The 22078-nt window shown below is 30.3% G+C and overlaps 1 protein-coding gene across 9 annotated transcripts in view; it reads left to right on the forward strand.

Annotated features, from left to right (window-relative positions):
- The first annotated feature begins 556 nt into the window (after positions 1 to 556).
- The window catches only part of LOC127086115 (glycine-rich protein 5), a 46729-nt gene continuing 25207 nt past the window's right edge, over positions 557 to 22078 (forward strand). Inside the window, exons 1-3 of one of the 9 annotated variants that reach the window (XM_051026825.1) lie at positions 557 to 695; positions 905 to 958; positions 1051 to 1783. In XM_051026825.1, the coding sequence (XP_050882782.1) occupies positions 599 to 695; positions 905 to 958; positions 1051 to 1658 (759 nt within the window). In that variant the 5' untranslated portion in view covers positions 557 to 598 and the 3' untranslated portion in view covers positions 1659 to 1783. Of the gene's footprint in view, positions 696 to 904; positions 959 to 1050; positions 1784 to 11092; positions 11147 to 21013; positions 21162 to 21370; positions 21425 to 21493; positions 21899 to 22078 lie in introns of those variants that run through there. The other 8 variants (XM_051026832.1, XM_051026831.1, XM_051026830.1 and 5 more) reach the window with 8 other exon arrangements.

Below are 22078 nucleotides of genomic sequence, written 5' to 3' on the forward strand. Positions count from 1 at the left end.
AAAATAAATATTGATAAATATCATATACTTATTTAGTTTAAACAAAAAATATTTTTATAAGATTTCATAAAATAAACACATTAATATATTCTACTTTTTCATATGTATACAAAATGACAAATAAAAACATCTAATATAATAATATTAGCATTATCAATTGACTAGTCCTCACATAATGTTTTTTTTAAAGAGAGAATGAAAAATAAAAATTAACCAAGGTTGTAACTAATTTTTCTTAGCCAGACAATAAGATAGAATTAAAAAAAAACATTGCCACCGCCCTACTCAACTTTGTAATCTCATTTTATTTTTCTTCCCAAACAAGTTACAATTTTCATGGATTCTTAAACTTTCATTTTGTCATCAACCTTAACTTAGATGCCTTTTTACATGTCCTTTTTCATATCTTCTTCAACAAAATTGGATGAATCTTAAATTTAATATGGTGACAAAAAATAGTGTTAAAGATAAGGCCCCATATTACTAATAGCATTTAATTTGATGATACTTTTGAGGCTCTATAAATAAGAGTGTTGTAAGAACATTTTCTTCCATCCTTTTTTCAAGTATCATTTTGTTTTCTAATTATTTATTTAGAATGATTAATTTCAAATCTTTTGTTTTTCTCATACTTCTGGCTGGTGTGATTCTCATCTCTGCAGTGGTGGCCGATGAACCAGATCCTGATCCACCAAGTATGAACCTTGAAATCAACATCAATTTATTTGTTTATCAACTTTGTTTAAGATTTGGGTGAATTAAATTTGTGCATGAAACTGATAAAAGATTTTAGGAAAAAACATCCATATGATGAATTTTTATAACCACTCTTCGTATAAATGCATTTGGTGTATGATTAAATTTTGTTGTTATAGTAACTTAATTATGTATGTTTTTGATGAAGGTCCAAAGATAAGCGTCTATGAAGAGCTCAAGAGGTGTTACAACATTGAAAAAGGTAAAAAATTTATATGTTTTATTTTAATGGGATTGATAAGTAATGTAAATCTTGGTTAATTAAGTCAATTTTGTAAAATTTTGCAACTTTAGGTGGAAGAAAAATGATTTTGGAGCCACTTCATGATGGAACCTGCAAGGAACAAGGAGGTGAAAAGTATGGTGATAGCGAATTTGGTGGTATTAGTGGCGGTGTCAGTCAAGGAGGAGGTAGTAGAGGTGGCATATGGAGAGGTAGGGAAAAAGGAGGTGGAAGTGGTAGTGATGGAGAAGATTATGGTGGTGGAGGAAGTGGAAGTCGAAAAGGAAGAGAATGTGGTGATAAAGGCAGTAGAATTGGAGGAGATTATAGTGGTGGAGCAAGTGGTGCTGGTAAAGGCAATGAAGGTGGAGGAGATTATGGTGGTGGCAAAGGCGGTGGTAGTAAAGGAGTTTATGGTGGTGGAAGTGAATGTGGAAGTGGTAGCAAAGGAGATTATGGTTGTGGAGCTAGTGGTGAAAGTGGAGAAGGTTGTGGTAAATGGGGAGATTATGGAGGTGGAGCAGGTGGTGGTAAAGGAACTGGTAGCGGAAGAGATTATGGTGGTGGAAGTGGTAGAGGTAACATAGGAGATTATGGTGGTGGAGGTAGTGGCCATGGATCCGGTGGTGGAAGTAGACGTGACGACAATGAAAGTGGAGAAGGTGGTGGAAGCAAATGAGAAGAAGGAGGTTATTAATGCAATGGTACATGAGACTTCTATGATTTATGGCAAATATAAAAATAGAATATAAACTCCATTCAAATTTCTTTTATCCTTATATGTCATAATTATAGTATTGTTTCTCTTTATGTGTAGTTCATGAATTATGAATAAAAAATATTGAGATGTTGATAGTAATAATAATAATAATAATAATAATAATAATAATAATAATAATAATAATAATAATAATAATAATAATAATCACCATCATGGAAAGTTCCCATAATTCATTATATGTTTTGTTCATAAATACCTATTGATAAATACAAACAATACTTAAATACTCTAATTAAAAAGTGTTCAAATAATATACCTTTAATATTATTAGTATCTTTGCAATTCACTCAATATTATTTTAAAAAAAAAATCAATCAATTCTAATGGGTCATGAAATCCCTAAAAATTTGTTTATTATATTATATATTCCCTTCACCCTTCTTAATTAAGTAATGTATATAAATATTCCGAAGTATCAAATCATCATGATTCATAAATAAAAATATAAAAACTAACATTGAATGACATAAATAAAAATATAAGATAATGATGGGTGCATAATAGACTCAAATTTCTAATTTGTTGTTTGAAAATTTTAACAGTAAAGTATATATACTAAGCAAGGCGAAACTAATATTCGCACAAAATCATTGCCTCGAGGATCCTGAACGGGAGTTAAAGATCCAGTTGTTTTGGGGGGAAAATTATTTACATTTTTTAGTTACCAATATGATCTTATACTTTAATTTCACTTACATTTTATGGTAAGAAAAAAGGAGTGTCATGAAAGTAATAAAACAAAAAAATAATATATAATTAATTAAATGGATGTGCAAGCAGACTAAGTGAATGTAGCTTTTGCTTGAATAGCACAATTTGTTTTCACCAAAATATCATTTCAAATGCACGTTTAACGTAACTAACGCCATACCAAACATATGCTCTTCAAGGAATTTGAATTTGAAACTTTTATCATCTGAAATCATAGATTTAGTATATAAAAAGAATTCTAATTCTAATTTTTATTCATCTAAATTAGTAGTTGAAACTAGAACTTGAATCAAAATTCTCAAATACTAAAAAATCCATACAAATATCTAAACTTAACTAAAATCGATATTGTTCGTTGATGTGGAGCATAACACAAGTATCATTTCTTATCGATCTATCGATCTAAATCATTCTTTGATCGGTAAAACTTGTAACTCGAGATTATTTTGTATAAATTTATCAAAACCCATTTGTGTTCTTATTATTTGATTTCATGAATTTCATTAAAAACCAAACATTGGAATTATATGTTGTGCACTTTAATTTTTGTTAAGTGGAGTTCGACATTTGATATACAATAATTTAAAATTAGTGAGTCTAGATAAATAAGAAGTTCAATATGTTGTCTAGAAGCTATGGGTTTTTTCCTTTTCTATATTATAAATTAAAACACATGAATTTCATCGGAAATTAATTATTCTAATTTTGAAGACAAAAATTTATTATCGTCATTTTATTTAATTACGGTAAAATTTTACCCGCGTAAATATTTTATAAATTGATTAATTGATATTGTTATTATTATTATTATTATTATTATTATTATTATTATTATTATTATTATTATTATTATTTGTAACACCCATATTCTTTTCCTAATTGTGCTTAGTGTCTAATTGGTTAATTGATGAAGAATTAGTTGTCCTAACCTAACTCTAAGCACTTGATTAGAGGTGAGTGTCGATCATTAGTAATAAGGGGCCATGTGCAAGGGCAAATCAATATGTTCTAATGGTATTATAAAACTTAAACTAAAGAGAAACCTCATTTCTCTACATATTTTCTCTTGGTTAGTAACTTGAATATCAAATGTGACATGAGAGGAAGAATAAGCCAATGACACTTAATGGATGTCGAGTTGCAAGTTAGAGCTAACCATCCAGGCTTCACCCAACCAAGTGATGAAGTCCTTTTGTTAAATCAGAGATTATATGTGCCAATTGATTCAGAGTTGAGAAATGTGATATTGGAAGAAGCTCACAATTTCCCTGTCATACCCCAATTTTGTCCTTCCTTCAATAAGTCGACATCTTTATCATGACATTCGCATCATCTATATACCGATTGAATTGATTCTCAAATGAACGTGAAATTAGCGAGCATAAATTTTAAAATCGAGCTTGTAGATGTCAATTTTATTAATCTATAATTCGTGTAGTTTAACATGGCGTGTTCGTTTTATTTTTTCGATTACTTTTTCAATCACATTTTGATTAGTCTAAGCCTTTTAACCAATATTTTTTTATTTTAAAATTTGATCAAAATCTGTATGTTTATGAGAAGTTTATTTCACACTGATCATTTTTGTGCATTTAGTTTAATTTTTCGAGCATTTTTGCGCTCAACTTTTATTCAATTTAAGTCATTTATTATTTTTTTGTCAAAATGTTTGAAATAAGTAAATTGAATTTTCAATGTTTTTGTTTCGAGTTGATTTTGATTATTTAGATTAATGTAATTTAATTTGATTTAATTTATTTGCAACTATTTTTACATAATTTTCACTCAATAAGAGCATGTTGGATATTTAATAAAAATAGAAAACCCTAGCATATATAAGTTAATAAGTGCTGAAAAAAGAGGACCTCAATTTTGCAATCCACGTCACCTCTTTTTTGGGACAAACAGAAATTGAATAAATTAAAGAATTGAACCAATAACAGCTACAGTGCACCGTTCACTTTCCAAAATCTCCCTCTCATTTGACATACCATCTCTTAACCCCTAACATATACTTGCTATTGTAAAAAAAAAAGGCTTAAATGCACTTTTGATCCCCTTAGTTTGAGCGTTTTAAACAATTGTTCCCCCTATTACAAAACCAGTGATTCTGGTCCCTTAATTTTGATGGTCTTTGGATTTTTATGGTCCCCCTCCACTTTTACATACATGAAATTGATGATTCAGATAAAAAATAGTTTTGAATGATATATCATTGATGACTAGGATAATTTATTAATTAATATTTTTTATAGAATAAATTAATAATTAATTATTTCAATTAATATTTTTAGAAATTAATTAATTAAAATTTTGAAAAGAATTATTGGGCCTAAGCCCAATTCATGACAAAATCCTTTTCAAACTCGTGCCCAAGAAGACATTGAATAATACATTGTTGACTTTTATAAACACTAAAATTGTTTATGAAAAAAACAATGTGGGACATAATTCCCCTTTTTCCTTATGACTTCTACTCAGATCTCTATCATAAACTGAATATGCACTGATGCTTTTCAAGATATAACCACCCAAATAAACATAATCTAGTAGCCATCATATTTGATTAGGTTTTGATGTCTAAAGATCATAAGGAGTTCAATTTCGTTGTGCATGATATTTAACCGCTTTTACTTGTTCCGTCCAAATTCAAACTTCTTTACAACACAAATTTTTTGATGAATCATAGTTTCTACATAATACCATGTGTTCCTCTACCAATAATTTACTGATCACTTAGATTCTTCGTAGCTTGCAACACTCGTTTCTTAAGGGAGAATGACTTACCTGAGATGTTGAATTTCCTGAACATATTCAAGTCCAATCCATTTAGCTCCTCCATTAATATAATACCATTGATTTAGATCAGACTCCATATCTGATTCCTTTCCAAGAAGACACCTTTGAACTATTATTACCAGTATAACAGAAATCAATATTGAGGATCTAATTGATATCATCACAATTTGAACATTACTAATACTGATACATTTATGTTCAGTTGAGTGGTGTGATTTGGAGACACATGGATTTAGATTTAGGGGAGAACAAAGGTATGAAATAATAAGGAAATAAAATAAATAAAAATATCAAAACAAATAAATAAGATAAAAATAAAACAAATAAACAAACAAAACAAACAACCCTAGAACTAAATGGTAGGCTTAACTTTCTTTAGGGATATTCCCAACCAGAGTCGCCAGCTGTCGCATATCAAAAAATATGATCTCGCGAAGCACATCAAATACTCGTGTAAGGACTAACAGAGTCGACACTGTTCTCTATTTATTCTTAAGAAAAGAGAAAATGACGATAAAAATGTAAGGGAAAGAAAATGATAAGATGATCATCGTAACCAAATTAGGGTTCGGGAATCGGTTATGCAGGGGGAAGGTATTAACAGCCCTCACATTCGTTGTACTCAACGGGAACCTCCTAAAGTTATAAGGTTTAGTATTTGTTAAGGGTCTATTTATCTTATTTTATTTTTATTCGAGTGTTTACAAAAAGAAATTACTTACAATGGAAAAAATTTTATTTAATTATTATGCTCGCCAAGGTTTCAAAACTTCGTGCCTACGTATTCTCATTGTGTAATGAGAAAATAAGAGCATCATAGTTTAAAAAAAAGTTTGTGTGTTGGTTGCTTTTACATAATACAATTTAAGTCATTCTTACGTTCAAACGTCGACTTGTATGGTCGCACGATGGAGGCTTAAGCGCTTTTTTTTGTTTTGCGTTGAAAATAACTTGAACTATCCTTTTATGAAAAATATTTTTGGAATGGTGTACAAGGGCACATAAAAGGTTTGATGAGTGGTGTTTGATTTTAAGTGTTTTGGTTCTAAGTAATCGATCGATGTAGAGAGCGCTAACTAATCAATTACTCAGGGACATGGTGTATATGTATCCACCAACCATGGGAAATATTATTCATCATTCTTCATCATTAACCAACTAATATAAAATGAAAATTAAAATGAAAAACTTTTGTTTTAAATTAAATAAAAAAGGATCGTTTTTGTAACTAGCAAACAATTAATTAAATTAATTAACACCTAAGCACAATTTTAAGAAAACACTAAATGACTAACTTAAAAATAAAAATAAATAATAAAAATAATAATAAATAAGAAAATAAAATAGAATTAGGAGGCGGGCAAATTTAGTGGGGATATTGGACTTTAAGCAACACTAGAGGGTGTGAGAATCAATGGGTGCAATCCTAGACAGAAAGAAGAAAATAGATAAAAATGGAAAATAAAATAAATAAATACTAAAAAAACCTGGACAACGTAGGCCAATGGATCTGATTACAAGGACGTGATTGAAGGTTTTTGATAACAAGGGTGGTTGGAAGTGCATGGGAAGGTCAATGGTCAACTAATTTGAGTGGCCAGGAGAAGCCACGTGTTGTTCATCTGCAACAAGGTGATGAGAGTATATAAATGAAACTCTCTTCACAAACTCTCATTTCCTTATCTTTTTTTCTCTATATAATCCCCTTTCCCTCTTCTTTCTACGCCCTTTTCCCTCTCTCTAAGACCACCACCCCAAGGCTCTTCCCCCTCTCTTAAAAACCTCCAGCTAGAAATCGCCTCCGCTGGTGCTTCCACCCTAACAACCTTTACTCGACCATTCCTTTCAACCGATGTTCATCAAGATGATGTACACTAACCCAAATCTTCAACCAAACATGAGCCTTAGGCTTTAGAAACCCAAAACCCCAAGAACCCAAAACCTAAAACATGAACCCTAACCCTAACCTTCAATCTAAACCCAGATTCCTATGAACCCTAAGAATATTAACATGAACCATAAAGCTAAGTCCAGGAAACCTAACTACCCAAAACCTTCATCTTCTTCTTCAACCTTACCCCTCTAAACCTAAATCAACCCAGAACCATACCTAACCCATTCCAAATCTACCCTCCCTTTTCCAAACCTTAGATCAGAGCTTCTTAAATCTTAATCTACCCTCAAAACAACAACATCAAGCCAAAAAATCTCAAACCCTAAAACCCTAAAATCACCTTCTGTTTTAACCCAAACCAAACCTTTCCTATACCTAAATCATACTAGAGAAACATGTAAACATAAAACAATCTACATAACTACAATAAAAACCACAACTTTTATGAAACTCAAGGATAATACTTTCCCCAGTGAAAAGGTAATATCTTTCCTTTGATTTTTCTTTATTTTTAATGCTCCTCTCTTCGACTTTCAATTCTTCCTTCTGGATGTCTTTCTTTTTCCTTTTGATGCAAGGTCTGGCTTATGGAATCCTGATGGAGCGGTTGGAGCAAAAGTTTAGGGAATTAGTTGTAGTTGTTCTTTAGGGTGAAGAACAACAACTTAGGGTTAGAATTTGTGAATGAAGAATTGTAAAAAAAGCTTTGTTATTTATAGTGAAAATTAGGTTTAGGTTTTCATGTCTGATTGATTAGATTAGTAAGTTTTGGAAGTAATTTTTAGTCTTCACATATTGAAACGTAATAGAAGTTCCACATCAATGAAAAGATTATATTTTTACTTTTTGATTTGATTTGAGCCTTTTTGATTCCATTGTTCATGCTACTTTAGGTTTTTTATGATTTTAGACTTTTGGGCTTTTGTTTAACTTTGTTGACTCATTATAATAACAAAAATAATATTAGAGAAAAAATGATAGAAACGTTGTTGAGAAAATAATAAGTCTAAAAAGAGAAAAATAAAAAGGCACTCTACTTAATATTAAAAAATGATAATTAAAAATACTAATAATAATGTTATTAATTATAAATAATAATAATAATAATAATAATAATAGTAATAATAATATCCAAATAATACTAAATAAACAATAATCCTATACTAATAAATAATAATACTAATAGATAATAATTTAATGATAATACTTAATAATAATCTAAATAATAAATAATAATTAATAATAAAATTACTAATTTTGCTAAATAATCACAATGACCAAAAATAGTAATATTAGCAACAAAAAATAAAAAACTCTTTATGTGCTAGTGAACTTAAAAAAGAGGATAAAAGTCAAAATGATCCTCCTTTGACTTTTAGGTCATTCGATTTGATCATATGACTTACTCATGAATGACTTAGAGGGAACATGGCCTCAGATGATAGCTTAGGTGAATTGAGAGTGATACAAGGCACTTATGCACTGGACCTACCATAATGGAAACTATGGTTTTAAAAGACTAAGATGGATAAAGTAAATCGGGTCAAAATTTTGGGTATGACAATGACCAACACCTTTCAAATGTCAAGTCACACCATGAAAACAAGTTTTAGGTAGCAAATCTGAAACATGTATTAAGAACAAAGTTCCATCAATATTAAATCTTGAATAAACTTACATAGAACTCCGTGAACTATTCAGTACTGGAATATAATGACTACATCTAGATCCAACAAAGATATTTTTAGCTACGCTTACTCATCATAGTTGTTTTGATAATCCCGCAAAGATAATCTTTGAAGTTTATCTGCCATATCACCTGAGCAGCATTCCCGACTTAAACCTCCCACTCTTATACTCATGTTAGACACCAATGTGAACCTACTCCAATTCTATACTACCTCAATCCACCAAAACTCCCCTAAAATTTTATTGGGAACCCCTATTTATTATTGATGAAACAAGAGTTTCGTTGGGCGCGTTGTCCTCTTGACCAGCGAGCCTGCTTTTATTTTAGGGTAAGAAACTCCCAGTTAGGGCTACAGTTGGCCATATTCCCACTTTGGCACTGGGAGCACCGCTCTCTCGATCAACGAAGCGACCCTTCCTTCACCATGAAGTAACTTAGCCTTAAAGTCTTATAACTTCCTGATTTTGCTGGGCGTGACCATAGTCACGACTCAACGAGCCCGTCTTGGCTGAAACTTTGTTTTGGCTATACCTTTGTGCCATGCTTTATGATTTCCAATTTCTTTTTACATGTTTTTTATTAATACATACTAGAAAAGTCCAAAAAGTTGTTCTAATGCTTTTTATAGGTAAATTAGTTTTTTTTGTCATGATTGCATGTAAAATAAGTTAAAAAGTTCTTACGTATTTAACGTATTTCTGAACCTTATAAGTGATTAACATCATCTATTCTTAAAGAATTACTCGAATTCTCATAATTCAAATTTCATCTTTATTGCAGAACTGGTGATTCTAATTGACGAAATACCTTTATGAGGGATAAGTTAGGTCTTCCCTATTACCGTTTTTTCGTAGATTACTTTTTACTATTCATTTTCTTCGGGGTTTTGGTACAATGGCCTCATGTACATAATGTTCATTTTATTTTTATTTTATTTGAGCTATGGACAAAAGACAAGGGTAGCTAGTAGTACCAACATAATCGAGACATTTAGCTATTCCCTTGATGTCAGAATGCTCTTAATTCAACAAAAAAATGAAGATAATGAGTGAGATGCATCTATCTATAAAAAATAAAAAATAAATAAATATTTAAATATATATTTAGTCTCTACAAATATATATTTTCTTTTATTTAGTTTTAGATCATTGTTATTTTGTTCTACATCTTTTGTAGGTAGCATATTTAATTTTAGTTCTATAATTTTATTATCATAAAGACTTAAATAAATATTACCACATTTCAGAGATTAATATAAATAAATTTTGCAAGATCAAAAACCAAAATGACATATAATTTAAGTGATTAAAACTAAACAAAAAGTATAGGACTAACAAAAATATTGATAAATATCATATACTTATTTAAATTAAACAAAAAATATTTTTATAACATTTCTTAAAATAAACACATTAATATATTCTTCTTTTTAAAATGTATACAAAATGACAAATAAAAACATCTAATATAATAATATTAGCATTATCAATTGACTAGTCCTCACATAATGTTTCTTTTAAAAAAAGAGAGAATGAAAAATAAAAATTAACCAAGGTTGTAACTAATTTTTCTTAGCCAAACAATAAGATAGAATTAAAAAAAACATTGCCACCGCCCTACTCAACTTTGTAATCTCATTTTATTTTTCTTCCCAAGCAAGTTACAATTTTCATGGATTCTTAAACTTTCATTTTGTCATCAACCTTAACTTAGATGCCTTTTTACATGTCCTTTTTCATATCTTCTTCAACAAAATTGGATGAATCTTAAATTTAATATGGTGACAAAAAATAGTGTTAAAGATAAGGCCCCATATTATTAATAGCATTTAATTTGATGATACTTTTGAGGCTCTCTAAATAAGAGTGTCGTAAGAACATTTTCTTCCATCCTTTTTTCAAGTATCATTTTGTTTTCTAATTATTTATTTAGAATGATTAATTTCAAATCTTTTAATTTTCTCATACTTCTGGCTGGTGTGATTCTCATCTCTGCAGTGGTGGTCGATGAACCAAATCCTAATCCACCAAGTATGAACCTTGAAATCAACATCAATTTATTTGTTTATCAACTTTGTTTAAGAATTGGGTGAATTAAATTTGTGCATGAAACTGATAAAAGATTTTAGGAAAAACATCCATATGATGAATTTTTATAACCACTCTTCGTATGAATGCATTTGGTGTATGATTAAATTTTGTTGTTACAGTAACTTAATTATGTATGTTGTTGATGAAGGTCCAAAGATAAGCGTCTATGAAGAGCTTAAGGGGTGTTACAAGCATGAAAAAGGTAAAAAATTTATTTGTTTTATTTTAATGGGATTGATAAGTAATGTAAATCTTGGTTAATTAAGTCAATTTTGTAAAATTTTGCAACTTTAGGTGGAAGAAAAATGATTTTGTAGCCACTTCATGATGGAAACTGCAAGGAACAAGGAGGCGAAAAGTATGGTGATAGCGAATTTGGTGGTATTGGTGGCAGGGTCAATCAAGGAGGAGGTAGTAGAGGTTGCATATGGAGAGGTAGGAAAAATGGAGGTGGAAGTGGTAGTGATGGAGAAGATTATAGTGGTGGAGGAAGTGGAAGTCGAAAAGGAAGAGAATGTAGGGATAAAGGCAGTAGAATTGGAGGAGATTATAATGGTGGAGCAAGTGGTGCTGGTAAAGGCAACGAAAGTGGAGGAGATTATGGTGGTGGTAAAGGCGGTGGTAGTAGAGGAGATTACAGTGGTGGAAGTGAAGGTGGAAGTGGTAGAAAAGGAGATTATGGTGGTGGAGCTAGTGGTGAAAGTGGAGAAGGTGGTGGTAAATGGGGAGATTATGGAGGTGGAGCAGATGGTGGTAAAGGAACTGGTAGCAGAGGAGATTATGGTGGTGGAATTGGTAGAGGTAACATAGGAGATTATGGTGGTGGAGGTAGTGGCCATGGATCCGATGGTGGAAGTAGACGTGACGACAATGAAAGTGGAGAAGGTGGTGGAAGCAAATGAGAAGAAGGAGGTTATTAATGCAATGGTACATGAGACTTCTATGATTTATGGCAAATATAAAAATAGAATATATACTCTATTCAAATTTCTTTTATCCTTAAACATATGTCATGATTACAGTATTGTCTCTCTTTATGTGTAGTTCATGAATTATGAATAAAAAATATTGAGATATTGATAGTATTAATAATAAAAATAAAATAATAATCCCCATCATGGAAAGTTTCCATAATACATTATATGTTTTGTTCATAAATACCTATTGATAAATACAAATAATACTTAAATACTCTAATTAAAAAGTGTTCAAATAATATATTAATAGTATTAGTATCTTTACAATTCACTCAATATTATTTTTAAAAAATCAATCAATTCTAATGGGTCATGAAATCCCTACAAAAAAAATTATTAGATTATATATTCCCTTCACCCTTCTTAATTAAGTAATGTATATAAATATTCTGAAGTATCAAATCATCATGATTCATAAATAAAAATATAAAAACTAATATTGAATGACATAAAGAAAAATATAAGGTAATGATAGGTGCATAATGCACTCAAGTTTCTAATTTGTTGCATGAAAATTTTAATAGTAAAGTATATATACTAAGCAAGGCGTAACTAATATTCCCACAAAATCAATGCCTCGAGGATCCTGAGCGGGAGTTAAAGATCAATTGTTTTGGGGGGGAAATTATTTATATTTTTTAGTAACCAATATGATGTTATACTTTAATTTCACTTACATTTTATGGTAAGACTAAGTGAATGTAACTTTTTCTTGAATAGCACAATTTGTTTTCACCAAAATATCATTTCAGATGCATGTTTAACATAACTAACGTGTTTTAACCAAAGTATTACTTTAGATGCACGTTTAACGTAACTAACGCCATACCAAACATATGCTCTTCAAGGAATTTGAATTTGAAACGTTTATCTTCTGAAAATGGATATTTAGTCTATAAAATGAATTCTAATTCTAATTTTTGTTCATCTAAATTAGTAGTTGAAACTAGAACTTGAATCAAAATTCTCAAATACTAAAAAATCCATACAAATATCTAAACTTAACTAAAATCGATATTGTTCGTTGATGTGGAGCATAACACAAGTATTATTTCTTATTGATCTATCGATCTAAATCATTCTTTGATCGGTAAAACTTGTAACTCAAGATTATTTTGTATAAATTTATCAAAACCCATTTGTGTTCTTATTCTTTGATTTCATGAATTTCGTTAAAAACCAAACATTGGAATTATATATTGTGCATTTTAATTTTTGTTAAGTGGAGTTAGGCATTTGATATACAATAATTTAAAATTAGTGAGACTAGATAAATAAGAAGTTCGATATGTCGTCTAGAAGCTATGGATTTTTTCCTTTTCTATATTATAAATGAAAACACATGAACTTCATCGGAAATTAATTATTCTAATTTTGAAGACAAAAATTTATTATCGTCATTTTATTTAATTACCGTAAAAATATACCCGCATAAATATTTTATAAATTGGTTAAATGATCTTATTATTATTATTATTGTTATTATTATTATTATTATTATTATTATTATTATTATTATTATTATTTGTAACACCCATATTCCTTTCCTAATTGTGCTTATTGTCTAACTGGTTAGTTGATGAAGAATTAGTTATCCTAACGTAACTCTAAGCACTTGATTAGAGGTGAGTGTCAATCATTAGTAATAAGGGTCCATGTGCAAGGGCAAATCAATATGTTCTAATGGTACTATAAAACTTAAACTAAAGAGAAACCTAATTTCTCTACATATTTTCTCTTGGTTAGTAACTTGAATATCAAATGTGACATGATAGGGAGAATAATCCAATGACAATTAATGGATGTCGAGTTGCAAGTTAGAGCTAACCATCCAGGCTTCACCCAACCCATGGATGGAGTCATTTTGTTAAATCAGTGGTTATATGTGCTGATTGATTCTGAGTTGAGAAGGGTGATATTGGAAGAATCTCACAATTCACCTGTGATACCCCAATTTTGCCCGTCCTTCAATAAATCGACACCTTTATCATGACATTCACATCATCTATATAGCATAACATGCATTTCATTCCACATAATGCCTAAAATATCAACTAGAATAAACTTTCGAATTTACAAGCAGACCGATCAATCTGATTCTCAAATGAACATGAAATAAGCGGGCGGAGATTTTAAAATCGAGCTTGCAAATGTCAGTTTTACTAATCTACAATTCGTGTAGTTTAACATGGCATGTTCGTTTCATTTTTTCAACTACTTTTTCAGTCGCATTTTGACCAGTCTGAGCCTTTTAACCAATCATTTTTAATTTTAAAATTTGACCAAAATCTGTATGTTTTAGAGAAATTTATTTCACGCTCATCATTTTGGTGCATTTAGTTAAATTTTTCGATCATTTTTGCACCCAACTTTTTTTCAATTTGAGTTCGTTTATCATTTTTTTGTCAAAATGTTTGAAATATGTAAATAGAATTTCCAATGTTTTTGTTTCGAGTTAATTTTGATTATTTAGATTGATGTAATTTTTTTTATTTAATTTATTTGTAAATATTTTTACATAATTTTCACTCAATAAGGGCATTTTCGATAATTAATAGAAATAGAAAACCCTAGCATATATAAGTTAATAAGTGCTGAAAGAAGAGGACCTCAATTTTACAATCCATGTCGCCTCTTTTTTGGGTAAAACATAAATTGAAAAGAATAAAGAATTGAACCAATAGCAGCTACAGTGTGACATTCACTTTCCAAAATCTCCCTCTCATTTGAGCATTTTAAACAATTGTTCCCCGTACTACAAAACTAGTGATTCTGGTCCCTTAATTTTGATGGTCTTTGGATTTTTGTGTTCCCTCTCCACTATTACATACGTGACATTGATTATTCGGATAAAAATATAATTTTGAATGATATATCATTGATGACTAGGATAATTTATTAATTAATATTTTTTATAGAATAAATTAATAATTAATTATTTTAATTAATATTTTTAGAAATTAATTAATTAAAATTTTGAAAAGAATTACTGGGCCTAAGCCCAATTCAAAACAACATCCTTTTCAAACTTGCCCAAGAAGACATTGAGTAATGCATTGTTGACTTTTATAAACTCTAAAATTGTTTATGATAAAAACAATGTGGGACATAATTCGCCTTTTTCCTTATGACTTCTACTCATATCTCTATCATAAACTGAATGTGCATTGATGCTTTTCAAGAGATAACCACCAAAATAAACACAATTCGGTAGCCATTAGATTAGATTAGTTTTCGATGTCTAAAGATCTCAAGGAGTTCAATTTCGGTAGCCCTTGTTCCGTATAAATTCAAACTTCTTAACAACACAATTTTTTTGACGAATCATAACTTTGTACATAATACCATGTGTTCCTCTACCAATAATGTACTGATCACTTAGATTCTCTGTAGCTTGCAACACTTGTTTCTTAAGGGAGAATGACTTGCCTGAGATGTTGAATTCCTGAACATATTCAAGTCCAATCCATCAAGCTCCTCCATCAATATAATACCATTGATTTAGATCAGACTCCATATCTGATTCCTTTCCAAGAAGACACCTTTGAACTATAATTACAAGGACAACATAATTAAATATTGAAGATCCAATAGATATCATCACAATTTGAACATTACTAATACTGATACCTTTATGATCAGTTGAGTAGTGTGATTTGGAGACACATGGATTTAGATTTAGGGGAGAACAAAGGTATGAAATAATAAATAAATAAAATAAATAAATAAAGCAAAACAAATAAATAAGATAAAAAGAAAACAAATAAACAAACAAAACAAACAACCCTAGAACTAAATGGTAGGCTTAACTCTCTTTAGGGATATTCCCCAGCAGAGTCGCCAGTTGTCGCATATCAAAAAATATGATCTCGTGAAGCCCATCGGACACTCGCGGATGGACTGGCAGAGCCGGCACTGTTCTTTATTTATTCCTAAGAAAAGGGAAAATGACAATAAAACTGTAACGGAAAGAAAATGATAAGATGTTCATCACAACCAAATTAGGGTTCGGGAGTCGGTTTTGCAATCGGAAGGTATTAACACCCCTCACATCCATTGTACTCAACGGGAACCTCCAAAACTTATAAGGTTGATTATTTGTTAAGGGTCTATTTATTTTATTTTATTTTTATTCGAGTGTTTACAAAAATAAATTATTTAAAATGGAAAATGTTTTTTTTAATTATTATGCTCGCCAGGGTTTCAAAACTTCGTGTCTACGTATTCTCATTGTGCAATGAGAAAATTATAGCATCGTAGTTCAAAAAAAGTTTATGTGTTGGTTGCTTTTATATAATATAATTTAAGTCATTCTTGCGTTTAAACCCCGACTTGTATGCTCGCACGATGGAGGCTTAAGCGCTTGTTTTTGTTTCGCGTTGAAAATAACTTGAACTATCCTTTTATGAAAAATATTTTTGCAATGGTGTACAAGGGCACATAAAAGGTTTGTTGAGTGATGTTTGATTTTAAGTGTTTTGGTTCTAAGTAATCGATCGATGCAGAGAGCGCTAACCAATCAATTACTCAAGGACATGGTGGATGTGATTCCACCTTCGATTTGCAAAAAATATTGATTTAATTTAACTTATAAAAGTAGTTGGATGATATGTACAAATATGAATTATTAACAAGTTGAGAAAAAAAATCTTATCTTCTATTTACTTTATTAATTCGAATATAAAGGAATATTTTATATATTTTTTTAAAATAGAATTTGAATAAGAAGAAGAATTATGATTGGTTGTTTGAACTTATAAAATAAAGGGAAATATTATTCATCATTCTTCATCATTAACCAACTAATATAAAATTTAAATTTAAATGAAAAACTTTTGTTTTAAATTAAATAAAAAAGGATAGTTTTTGTAACTAGCTAACAATTAATTAACACCAAAGCACAATTAAAAAAAAACTCTAAATGACTAACTTAAAAATACAAATAAATAATAAAAAGAATAAGAAATAAGAAAATAAAATAGAATTAGGAGGAGGTGCAAATTTAGTGGGGATATTGGACTTTAAGCAACACTGAAGGGTGTGAGAATCAATGGGTGCTAGGCCCAACTTTTAGTATCCCAAAGACAAAGAAGAAAATAGAAAAAAATGGAAAATAAATAAAATAAATAATAAAAAAAACTGGGCAACCATAGGCTGTTGGATCTGATTACAAGGACGTGATTGGAGGTTTTTTATAACAAGGGTGGTTGGCAGTGCATGGGACTGGTCAATGGTCATCTGATCTGAGTGGCCAGGAGAAGCCACATGTTGTTCATCTACAACATGGTGATGAGAGTATATAAATGAAACTCTCTTCAGAAACTCTCATTTCCTTATCTTTTTTCTCTTTCTAATCCCCCTTCCATTTTCTTTCTACGCCCTTTTCCCTCTCTCTAAGACCACCACCCTAAGGCTCTCCCCTCTCTCTAAATAACTCCAGCTAGAAATCGCCTCCTCCAATGCTTCCACCCTAACAACCTTTATTGGACCATCCCTTTCAACCGGTGTTCATCAAGATGATGAACACTAACCCAAATCTTCAACCAAACACGAACCTTATGCTTTAGAAACCCAAAACCCTAAGAACCCTAAACCTAAAACATGAATCTTAACGAACCCTAACCCTAACCTTCAATCTAAACCCATATTCCTATGAACCATAAGAATATTAACATGAACCATAAAGCTAAATCCAAGAACCCTAACCTTCATATTCTTCTTCAACTTTCAACCTCTAAACGTAAATCAACCCAGAATCATACCTAACCCATTCCAAATCTACCCTACCATTTTCCAAACATTAGATCAGAGCTTCTTAAATCTTAATCCACCCTCAAAACAACAACATCAAGCCAAAAAATCTCAAACCCCAAAATCACCTTCTATTTGAACCCATACCGAACCTTTCCCATACCTAAATCATACTAGAGAAACATGTAAACATAAAATAATCCATAGAACTACAATAAAAACCATAACTTTTATGAAACTCAACGAATCATGCGAAGAGGTTCAACAAGCAATCCTACCTACAAGGATAAGACTTTCCCAAGTGAAAAGGTAATATATTTCCTTTGATATTTCTTTCTTTTTACTGCTCATCTCTTCGACTTTCGATTCTTCCTTCTGGATGTCTTTCTTTTTTCCTTTTGATGCAAGGCCTTGTTATGGAATCCTGATGGAGCAGTTGGAGCAAAAGTTTAGGGCATTAGTTGTTGTTGTTCCTTAGGGTGAAGAACAACAACTTAAGGTTAGAATTTGTGAATGAAGAATTGTAAAAACGCTTTGTTATTTATAGTGAAAGTTAGGCTTAGGTTTTCATGTCATATTGATTAGATTAGGAGGTTTTGGATGTAGTTTGTTAGTCTTCACATATACTGATCACTTAGATTCTCCGTAGCTTGCAACACTCGTTTCTTAAGGGAGAATAACTTACTTGAGATGTTGAATTCCTGGACATATTCAAATCTGATCCATCCAGCTCCTCCATCAATATAATACCATTGATTTAGATCAGACTCCATATCTGATTCCTTTCCAAGAAGACACATTTGAATTATAATTACCAGTACAACAGAATTAAATATTGAGGATCCAATTGATATCATCACAATTTGAACATTACTAATACCGATACCTTTATGATTACTTGAGTAGTGTAATTTGGAGACACATGGATTTAGATTTAGGGGAGAACAAAGGTATGAAATATTAAAGAAATAAAACAAATAAAAAAATAAAGCAAAACAAATAAATAAACAAAACAAACAACCCTAGAACTAAATTGTAGGTTTAACTCTCTTTAAGCGCATCGAACACTCGCAGATGGACTGGCAGAGTCGACAATGTTCTCTATTTATTCCTAAGAAAAGGAAAAATGACAACAAAACTGTAAGGGAAAGAAAAGGATAAGATGTTCATCGCAACCAAATTAGGGTTCGGGAGTCGGTTATGCAAGGGGAAGGTATTAACACCCCTCACATCCGTTGTACTCAACGGGAACCTCCTTATGTTTTAAGGTTGATTATTTGTTTAGGGTCTATTTATTTTATATTATTTTCATTCGAGTGTTTACAAAAATAAATTATTTACAATGGAAAAAGATTTTTTAATTATTATGCTCGCCAAGGTTTCAAAACTTCGTGTCTACGTATTCTCATTGTGCAATGAGATAATCCGAGCATCGTAGTTCAAAAAAAAGTTTGTGTGTTGGTTGCTTTTATATAATATAATTTAAGTCATTCTTGCGTTCAAACCTCGACTTGTATGCTCGCAAGATAGAGGCTTAAGCGCTTGTTTTTGTTTTTTACGTTGAAAATAACTTAAACTATCCTTTTATGACAAATGTTTTTGGAATGGTGTACAAGGGCACATAAAAGGTTTAAATAGTGATGTTTGATTTTAGGTGTTTTGGTTCTAAATAATCGATCGACGCAGAGAGCGCTAACCAATCAATTACTCAAGGACATGGTGGATGTCTATCCACCTTCGATTTGCAAAAAATATTGATTTAATTTAACTTATAAAACTAGTTTGATGATATGTATAAATATGAATTATTTACAAGTTGAGAAAAAAAATCTTATTTTCTATTTATTTTATTAATTTGAATATAAGAAGGAATATTTTATATATTTTTTTAAAATAGAATTTGAATAAGAAGAAGGATTATGATTGGTTGTTTGAACTTATAAAATAAAAGGAAATATTATTCATCATTAAATTAAAATAAAAAACTTTTGTTTTAAATTAAATAAAAAAGGATAGTTTTTGTAACTTTTGTTGTATTGCTTTTGTAGGTAGCATATTTAATTTTATTTATGTAATATTATTATCAGAAAGACTTAAATAAAATTACCTACACATTTCAGAGATTACTATAAATTAATTTTGCAAGATCAAAAACAAAAATGACATATAATTGTAATGATTGAAAACAAACAAAAAATATAAGACTAAAAAAATATTGATAAATATCATATACATATTTAATTTAAATAAAAAATATTTTAATAAAATTTATTAAAATAAACACATTAAATATATTCTTCTTTTTAATATGTATATGAAATGACAAATAAAAACATCTAATCTAATAATATTAGCATTATCAATGGACTAGTCCTCACATAATGTTTAAAAAAAAAGTGAGAATGAAAAATAAAAGTTAACAAAGGTTGTAACTAATTTTTCTTAATAAGATAGTAATATAGAATTAAAAAAAAAACATTGCCACCCCACTACTCAACCTTGTAATCTCATTTTATTTTTCTTCCCAAGCAAGTTACAATTTTCATGGATACTTTAACTTTCATTTTGTCATCAATCCTAACTTAGATGCCTTTTTATGTGACATTTTTCATATCTTCTTCAACAAAGTTTGATGAAACTTAAATTTAATATGGTAACAAAAAATAGTGTTAATGATAAGGCCCCATATTATTAATAGCATTTAATTTGATAATACTTTTGAGGCACTATAACTAAAAGTGTTGTAAGAACATTTTCTTCCATCCTTTTTTCAAGTATCTTATAAGACTAAAAAAAATATTGATAAATATCATATACTTATTTAATTTAAACAAAAAATATTTTTATAAAGTTTCTTAAAATAAACACATTAATATATTCTTCTTTTTAAAATGTATACAAAATGACAAATAAAAACATCTAATATAGTAATATTAGCATTATTAATTTACTAGTCCTCACATAATATATTTTTTTTAAAAGAGAGAATGAAAAATAAAAATTAACCAAGGTTGTAACTAATTTTTCTTAGCCAGACAATAAGATAGAATTAAAAAAAAAATATTGCCACCGCCCTACTCAACTTTGTAATCTCATTTTATTTTTCTTCCCAAGCAAGTTACAATTTTCATGGATTCTTAAACTTTCATTTTGTCATCAACCTTAACTTAGATGCCTTTTTACATGTCCTTTTTTCATATCTTCTTCAAAAAAATTGGATGAAACTTAAATTTAATATGGTGACAAAAAATAGTGTTAAAGATAAGACCCCATATTATTAATAGCATTTCATTTGATGATACTTTTGAGGCTATATAAATAAGAGTGTTGTAAGAACATTTTCTTCCATCCTTTTTTCAAGTATCATTGTGTTTTCTGTTTATTCATTTACAATGATGAATTTCAAATGTTTTGTTTTTCTCATACTTCTGGCTGGTGTGATTCTCATCTCTGTAGTGGTGGCCGATGAACCAGATCCTGATCCACCAAGTATGAACCTTGAAATCAACATCAATTTATTTGTTTATCAACTTTGTTTAAGATTTAGGTGAATTAAATTTATGCATGAAACTAATAAAAGATTTTAGGAAAAAACATCCATATGATGAATTTATATAACCACTCTTCGTATGAATGCATTTGGTGTATGATTAAATTTTGTTGTTATAGTAACTTAATTATGTATGTTGTTGATGAAGGTCCAAAGATAAGCGTCTATGAAGAGCTTAAGGGGTGTTACAAGCATGAAAAAGGTAAAAAAAATTATATTTTTTAATTTAATGGCATTGATAAGTCAATTTTGTAAAACTTTGCAACTTTAGGTGGAAGAAAAATGATTTTGGAGTCAATTCATGATGGAAACTGCAAGGAACTAGGAGGCGAAAAGTATGGTGATAGTGAAATTGGGTGCAATGGTGGCGGTGTCAATCAAGGAGGAGGTATTAGAGGTGGCATATGGAGAGGTAGGGAAAAAGGAGGTGGAAGTGGTAGTGAGGGAGAAGATTATGGTGGTGGAGGAAGTGGAAGTGGAAAAGGAAGAGAATGTGGTGATAAAGGCAGTAGAATTGGAGGAGATTATAGTGGTGGAGCAAGTGGTATTGGTAAAGGCAACGAAAGTGGAGGAGATTATGGTGGTGGCAAAGGCGGCGGTAGAAGAGGAGATTATGGTGGTGGAAGTGGTAGCAGAGGAGATTATGATGGTGGAGCTAGTGGTGAAAGTGGAGAAGGTGGTGGTAATTAATGTGGAGATTATGGAGGTAGAGCAGGTGGTGGTAAAGGAACTGGTAACAGAGGAGATTATGGTGGTGGAAGTGGTAGAGGTAACATAGAAGATTATGGTGGTGGAGGTAGTGGCCATGGATTCGGTGGTGGAAGTAGACGAGACGACAATGAAAGTGGAGAAGGTG

This window comes from Lathyrus oleraceus, chromosome 5 (genome assembly GCF_024323335.1).
Source record: "Lathyrus oleraceus cultivar Zhongwan6 chromosome 5, CAAS_Psat_ZW6_1.0, whole genome shotgun sequence".
In the NCBI taxonomy this organism is placed as follows: Eukaryota; Viridiplantae; Streptophyta; class Magnoliopsida; order Fabales; family Fabaceae; genus Lathyrus; species Lathyrus oleraceus.